Source organism: Lactuca virosa, chromosome 1 (genome assembly GCF_052849685.1).
Source record: "Lactuca virosa cultivar CGN04683 chromosome 1, Lactuca_virosa_CGN04683_v6, whole genome shotgun sequence".
Classification (NCBI taxonomy): domain Eukaryota; kingdom Viridiplantae; phylum Streptophyta; class Magnoliopsida; order Asterales; family Asteraceae; genus Lactuca; species Lactuca virosa.
In genome coordinates, this window is record NC_136426.1 from 88,648,978 (window position 1) to 88,656,972 (window position 7,995).

General features: G+C 30.9%; 2 protein-coding genes and 1 long non-coding RNA gene across 3 annotated transcripts; 1 reads left to right on the forward strand and 2 right to left on the reverse strand.

Annotated features, from left to right (window-relative positions):
• Nucleotides 1-2,631, reverse strand: LOC145105542 (uncharacterized). The gene is made up of 8 exons (XM_079042630.1): nt 2,281-2,631; nt 2,088-2,197; nt 1,139-1,940; nt 981-1,073; nt 774-878; nt 393-668; nt 238-316; nt 1-124 (listed from the first exon to the last, which is right to left on the reverse strand). The coding sequence occupies exons 4-8, from the start codon at nt 981-983 to the stop codon at nt 114-116; spliced, it is 474 nt and encodes a 157-aa protein (XP_078898756.1). The 5' UTR covers nt 984-1,073; nt 1,139-1,940; nt 2,088-2,197; nt 2,281-2,631; the 3' UTR covers nt 1-113.
• Nucleotides 2,632-3,409: 778 nt separating this feature from the next.
• On the forward strand, nt 3,410-4,768 carry LOC145150201 (MDIS1-interacting receptor like kinase 2-like). The gene is made up of 2 exons (XM_079075262.1): nt 3,410-4,180; nt 4,256-4,768. Exons 1-2 carry the CDS (start codon nt 3,451-3,453, stop codon nt 4,549-4,551), a joined length of 1,026 nt encoding a protein of 341 aa, XP_078931388.1. The 5' UTR covers nt 3,410-3,450; the 3' UTR covers nt 4,552-4,768.
• On the reverse strand, nt 4,418-5,474 carry LOC145150217 (uncharacterized). Its single transcript, XR_013731045.1, has 2 exons — nt 4,755-5,474; nt 4,418-4,642 (listed from the first exon to the last, which is right to left on the reverse strand). It is a non-coding gene; the product is annotated as an uncharacterized LOC145150217 (long non-coding RNA).
• Between the last annotated feature and the right edge of the window lie 2,521 nt (nt 5,475-7,995).

Genomic DNA, 7,995 nt, shown 5'->3' on the forward strand with positions numbered 1-7,995 from the left:
TTAAGTCTAAAAATCTAACATAAAACACAAAAAATCATTACGGTCTTAAATCTCTCTCAAAATCTTCATGGAAGTAATGTGATCCTCGTGTAAACTCTTTCTTACCAATGACACTAGTGGTTACCTGTTAAAAAAAACAAACACCTTTCAATATGCATACAATGAAAACATGATTCAAAATGCAAGTAAAAGTATTGTCCAATACATATGTGAAAAGTTGAAAAGTAAAGTATATACCATTGTTATCCTGACTTCTTACTGGTGATATCTGGTTAACTGATATAGAATTGTTAGGGACCGAAGAAATACTAGGGACCTAAAACATATTAATGAAAACAAATTAATATGATTAATACATAAAATATAAACTAAGTATTAGTGCATGTAATTACCTCTATGTTCATATTTCTAAGAACTGCAGACAAGTTTGCATTAGGGATATGTTCTTGGATGATGTTTGCCATAACGTTGACAACACTCTTTAGTTGATGAACAGTTTGTGAATCTGATGAAGAGTCACCATTCTTTTTTGCAGCCGGAATCCTTCCAACTAATCGAACATACCCCCTTTTCTCTGGGCCTTTAACCTTTGAGTAGTTATCATTTGTAATATCACTTGAATCTCTAGGTGTGCTTATGGAGTCACTTCCAATAGCTTTCAATGAAGCCTAAATATATCATAACACATGTAATATTTAAAAAATAAACATATATATGATAAAAAATAAACATACATATGATAGGAACATTTAAAATACATAAAAGTGCATTACCACAAGTTCAACAACTTTATCATCAACAATACTTCCATCTTTACGAGTGCGGGTTGTTACATACATTTCTCCTCGTGATGGGTATACACCATTATTATTTATTGCCTATAAAAGGAAAAAATATATGTTTAATATATAGCTATTAAAGGAAATGAAAACCAAAAAAGACAAATAAATAAATAAAACTAAAAAAAACAAGAATAATACCATTTCATGAGCAAGTCTGGCAAATGATTTCGTTCCCGTAACATGAGGCTCGTGTATCTTTTCACGACTCGTTCTTTTTACAGCACATGTACTCTAAGGTAAATAGTAAATTAATACACATTCTTAAAATATACATAAAATGAAACTTACAGATCTACCTGAAATTCAGAAGTGAACCAACGAGTAACTAGTTCTTTAAATTGAGTTGGATTCACTCTATTGTCTTTTTTAGTTTGTTGTGTCACAATTTCATCAATAGAAAGGCTAGGATCATACGCACGTTGAAAAGGATCATACGCACAATTTCACAACGAGTAACTAGTTCTTAAAATATTGTCTTTTTTACTTGATGTGTTGATTTAGGTAATAAATTTCTTTCAGGTAACAAATCCTTTAAAAACTCTAACAACATAGAGAAAGATTTGTTACTCCAACCACCAAGACACTTTAAATGGTACAAATACACCACACATGATAATTTGTTGTATTTGCAATTCGGATACACTTTCTCTTCAGCCTCCATCATAAGGTCATCGAATTTATTTCTCCCATTTCCCATCTCTTGACTATTATTAAGGCATTCTCATGTATTCCCTCCCCCCTTCCACCTTCCATCTCAAAAATATCATTCAACATTTCATGGTGAAATATGCTTTCTTCTTCGTTATGGGTTGTGCTTGTTGATGCAACTGTTATGTCCTCCCCATGATATACCCATTTCAAGTAGTTTGGACGGAACCCTGAACATATGAGGTGATCTAGAACAATTTGTCTATTCTGATATTCCATGTTTATACAGTTTGTACATGGACACTTTATCATCCCCCCGTTGACACTTGTTCTCTCAAATGCAAAATTCAAGAAGTTTAGCACACCATTAACAAAAGTTTGACTTGATCTTGGTGCAAGATACATCCAAGATCTGTCCATGACTTATAGTGAGAAACAACAGAAGATTAACTATAACAAAAGAAATGATATTAGTATAAGATGCTTCTCAAACTTTTTATCAGGCATGAGTATGAGTAATTAGGTCTCACAATCAAGAAACAGAAATGACAGTAGACAAACCACTACAAAAAACAACAAAGAAAATAGAATGAATACCTGCTGAAGTAGCTAACTCCTATGGAGGAAAAATGTAGCAGAGAAAAATCGTAGTTGCAACAAGGAACCAGTTGACCCAGTAGGCTTGGACCAGAGATTGATGTTGATACCTGTAATCGAATCGTTAGTAGGAAGCAGAGATCGATCGAATTTTAAAAGGTGTTAGTGAACCCGAGTGAAGGTGAAACTTAACCTAAAGTTCACCAGTAAGGTTCCCTGGCGGTCGGTTTCAACTTTTAATGGAGGGAAACTAAAAATTTCACCTGATGCTGGAGGGAAAGGGGAAGCCAAGCTGAAATTTTTACTAGATGCACAAGAGAAGGGGAAAACGAGCCACAAATGAGAATGAAAGTTAGGTCTAAATTAATGGCACATTAGTTGTATTCTAAAGTACTTTACACGCATCATTTAAAAACTGAATATATTTTTCATTTAAAATAAGATAAGATGTTTTTTTAAGTTTAATTGCATATATATATATATATTTTTATCCCATCGTTAATTCTAGGCCTCATTTTTTAAGTTTTAATGGCACATATATTTTTTTTATCCCATCCTTAATTCTAAGCCTCACTCTATAAATTAATATATATATTTCATGTAAAGTTAAATTGAAGCATCGTAAATATATATATATATATATATATATATATATATATATATATATATATATATATATATATATTTGTTTTGTTCCACTTAATTCTATATAAAAGGACATAAAATATAAAATGCCATTAAAACTAGTTCTCTTTTTTATGGCATATGCAAAGTGCCATTGAAAAGCAAAATTAGTGACACCAAAGATAAATGCCACTAAAAATATGTGCCATTAAATGATTTTTTTTTTTTAGTGTTTGGACCAAAGTCACATAATTTTGCAGGTCCTTTTGTTGTTCCCTTTGGAATTAAATGGTCCTTCGCGCCGTCCTTGGGTTCTGAATGCAGTTGGCTCCACATGTGCTCTCTTGGCCATTGTGATTTGCCTTCTTTTTTCCTCTTCAGAAGTAAGATGATAAGCTTCTCCACGGGTAGGTATTGGCTTGATAGAAAGAACATGGGTCTGTATTGTGGAGAAATCTTTGGACCATTTTTGCAATTTTGTCTTTGTTCAACTTGAAACAGCCTCTCAAATGGAAGAGAATAAATGTGGTGCAACCGTCACATCAAACACAACCCATAGGAGAGGGTAGAAAAAATATAATGAAACAAGTACGTGTTGACTTAGGTCTCCTCTTCTCCATTTGAGTTCCAAAGTCTAGGGTCTCCGCGTGCATATAATGAGGTTATCAATTGTCCTGATTCGACACATTGATCAAACAATACAGACCACATCCTCCAAAATTATCATTACTGAATAACCATGCGAATCAAGATCCTTCCTTTCATGTTAGCAGCCACATGTCCCATTTTTGGATTTTGCTTCTTAATGCTTTGTTATTGGCTTTACCATAATAGAAAGGCAACCACAGTGAAAAGCGAACTCGAAACCAAAAAACATGGAGATGTTCGCACAGTATTGAATTACGATGGAACAATTGCATATGAAGACTTCATTAAGGCCACAGAGGACTTCGACCTCAAATATTGCATTGGAATCGGTGGCTATGGTAGTGTTTACAAAGCCAAACTGCCTAATGGTAAAACATACGCTTTGAAGAAACTCCATCGGTTTGAAGCCAAGCAACCAGCGTTCAACAGGAGTTTCATGACTGAGATCCAAGTCTTAACAAACATAAGGCACAAAAACATTGTGAAACTCTATGGTTTTTGTTTGCATACCACATGCAACTTCCTTGTATATGAACACATGGGAAAGGGGAGCCTCTTTTGCGCATTGATTGACAGTGAATTAGCTGTGATATTGGATTGGAAGACGAGGGTTAACATTATCAAACAGGTAGCCCATGCTTTGGCATACATGCATCATGAATACAGCCCACCCATCATTCATCGAGACATATCAAGCAACAACATTCTCTTGAACTCAGAAATGGAAGGATTTGTTGCCGACTTTGGAGTAGCCAAAGTGCTAGACCCTGATTCCTCCAACCGATCCGTAGTCATAGGAACTTTGGGATACATTGCTCCAGGTATATATATGATGATTCTTTTACCTCTATTAGCAGTTGAAGGTTTTACTAACAAGTAACACATTTTGAATGTAGAACTTGCGTATAACACCATTGTGACAGAAAAATGTGATGTGTATAGCTTTGGGGTGTTGGCACTTGAGACAATTGGAGGGAAGGATCCCAGAGACCTTATAGATCTCCTGAAATATCTCAATTATTCCAACCAATATGTTCCCACATTGGCGAGCATATTAGATGAGCGACTCTCTTATCCAACCGACAGACTGATTGAAAAGGAAATTGTCCGAGTTTATGATGTCGCATTAGCATGCATTTCCACGGATCCAAAGGCTAGGCCGACAAAGATTTCTCAAGAATTATCCAACTGAGGCACCATTCTGGCTATCTTTAAAGCTTTTGTCCCCATTCGGTATCAACTTTATCGTATACACCAATTGTTAAATCTTCAACGTCTAATGCCTTCAACAAAAAAGTAAAAAAAAAAAAAAAAAAAAAAAAAAAACCCTTATGAGATCCAATTTTTACTGTAAATTTATAAGTCGTTTCTTGAAAAGCAATTCGTAAAAAACACCGATTTTAAAGCTTTCTTCGTGTTCTTGAGCTTTCCGGCCTCTTCTTCGCCGGATTTCATCATGGGCACGGATGATCCCGTTTCACGCATCTCCGACGCCCGAGATACACCATTCGGTTGGAGCAAAGAAGAGATGAAGCAATTAATCGGAAACGTGCCGATCCAAAAACGGTTTCAAAATAGATTAGTGATGAGGATCTTAAAAAACTCATCACTAAAAACACTATCGTTCATGATGCATGCATTGGTTTTCAATGTCGGAAGAATGATGACAATCTGCAAAATGGAGAAGAAACGGATGAAGGGGAAGATCCTGTGGGCGGTGGAGGAAGGAGACATTCCATTGCCGTCTATTATATATTTATATTAGACAAAATGGACGAAGTTCGAACTCGCAACCGAATGGAAAAAATCAAGTATGCGTCCCTTTTGAATGCTGTTTCGATCCAAACACTATCATCTATTTCACGTCAAAAATCACGTCCGGTAGCAAACGAAAAGTCGTGGAAAACAACAGCGTGCATGAAGGTCAAAGTATTGAAGAATATTCGGCTGCTCATCCACTTGATCCGGCCATTGTTCAATCGTCAAAAAATCACGAAAAAAACGTTGAAGACTACCGCGTGAAGAACAGTCAACCAATTGGAAAACGGAAATTATGAGCATTCCAAATTTGTTCCTCAATCCACATCATTTCTCACAATAAAAAGGAAAGCATTAATGAGGGTATTACTTCCAATAAAAGTATTATTGGAAATGATACAAAAAGCAAAAAATATAAGACGGGGAAGTTAGAAAAAAACGGATTTTATTAGGATAATGGTGTGGAGATATTTCTATCTATAAAAAAAATATGTTAAATAGACGTCACCTAAGCTTTTATTATTTTTGCCACAATTTATTTATGAGTAGGGTGTGGTGATATTTTTGTTACAATTTACTTATGAGTAGGGTGTGGTGATATTTTTGTCTATCAACTTTTTTTTTTCTTTTTAAATTAAAAAAAGCTTTTATTATTTTTGCCACAATTTACTTATGAGTAGGGTGTGGTAATATTTTTGTCTATCAACTTTTTTTTTTTCTTTTTAAATTAAAAAAATGCAACATTTGGTGTTAATATTAATTAAAACAACATAATTGGATCAATGTACCAAAATAACATGTTTTCAATAAAATTTTAGATTAAATCATAGATATTGTTTTTTACATAAATCTTTATCTAAAACTTTAAATTTTATATTAACAATGATATTTTGAAATTTATTCGGCTTAACAATCAAAATAATTTTTTATATTTTTAATATTATCATTTGGAATTTAAAAAGAAAAGATCCTTAATAATTAGAAAAAAAAAATGATTTATTAGGGTAATTACCATTTGGTCCTGTTCACGTTTAGACAATTTTTTTTTCTATAAATTTGATTATTTAACTTGTTGAATATGTTCACATATTATGATTGTCACATGCTATAAATGTGTTCACATATTACCATTGTCGTCTGCTATAACAGGTGACACTAATAATATGTGAACACATTCAACAAATAAAATTGTCAAATATATACAAAAAAAATAAAGTTGTCTAAAAGTGAGAAAAAAAATTACAAATTTCTTAAGACTTTTTATAATTTTTTACAACATTTTTATGATATTTTTTTCCTATACGTTTTTCTAATACAATGTTTAAAACTTTGCTTATATATATATATATATATATATATATATATATATATATATATATATATATAAATTTTTATACGTTCATATAATTTTAATACAAGTGCTTTTAAACCAAATATTTTATTAATGTTTTAAATTTTTCTTACACATTTTTAACTTTTTTTTTTTTTACATTTTCATACAATTTTTTTTATAACTTTCATACAAGTATTTCTAAACTTTCTTATACTTTCACAAATTTTGTATGACAATTTAATACTCTTTACAACATTTTAAAATACTTTCGTTAAATCTTAGTTTAAAACGTTGTATTAAAAAATTAAAAGTTTATAAACTTCTAATTAAAAAGTTATAGTAATTTTAAAACATTTACATTATATAGAGTTTTTTTGTTTTTTATTTGCTTGTAGTACTTTCTATTTATTTTTTTAAAAGACCCTTCATACTTATTGTTACATATTTAATTTAATTAAATTTATTGTTAGATACTATTTACTTTAAAAATATTGTATATGCTTAAAAACAAAAGAAAATAAAATATAAGAGGCAATATAAAATATTTCATAAAACAAAAACATATTTATTAATTAAAAAGTAAATTTTAGAACTGATAAATATTTAATTAATTTATAGGACATTATGGATACTTTAAAAATAACATTTGAAAAAAATAATAGAAACAAATATGAAAAATAAAAACGCTATTAAAAGTGGGAAAAATGATTTATCATGGTAATTAACTCTTGTTTTGTTTACATTTAAGCAACTTTCCTTTTTTGTACACATTTGACCATTTAACATTTTAACTTGTTAAATTTGTTCACATATTACCATTGTCACCGGCTATATCACATATTACCATTGTCACATGTTATAGTCGGTGGCAATGGTAATATGTAAACATATATAACAAGTCAAATGGTCAAATATGTACAAAAAAATTGTGTAAATTTGAACAAAACGATAAAGATGATTACTCCGGTAAGTAGTTTTCCCATTAGAAAATAGCAATATGTGTTAATACGGATCGAGAGGTGATAAACGATGATTAGAAAAGGAAAAGACCGGTTAATTCAATGGTAAAAGTATATATATATATATATATATATATATATATATATATATATATATATATATATATATATATATATATATATAGGGCTAGGTTATTTTGTTTCTTACATCTATTGTGCGCTAGAATGCACCAATAGGAATTTAGTAAAATTAAATAATTATTTAATTAAATAAAGATAGATATTAAATGATTTCCATAATTGTATGTATATTAAATGATATCCATAATTATAATTCTCTTTTTATGAAAACTAATTAAATTCGTCAATAATGTCAGCAATAACATTATTTCAGAATGAATTCGCATCTGTGTTTTTTTGTATGAGTTTGTTTTTTGTTTCAGAACTCACTCACATAAAATACAATAAAGTTGCATGGAATATGAAGAATGAGAGTGTATTCTACTAGAATACACTCTCATTCTGCTAGAATACATCTCATTCTTCTGGATACGAATTCATTCTGAAAGAATATTATTGTTTACAT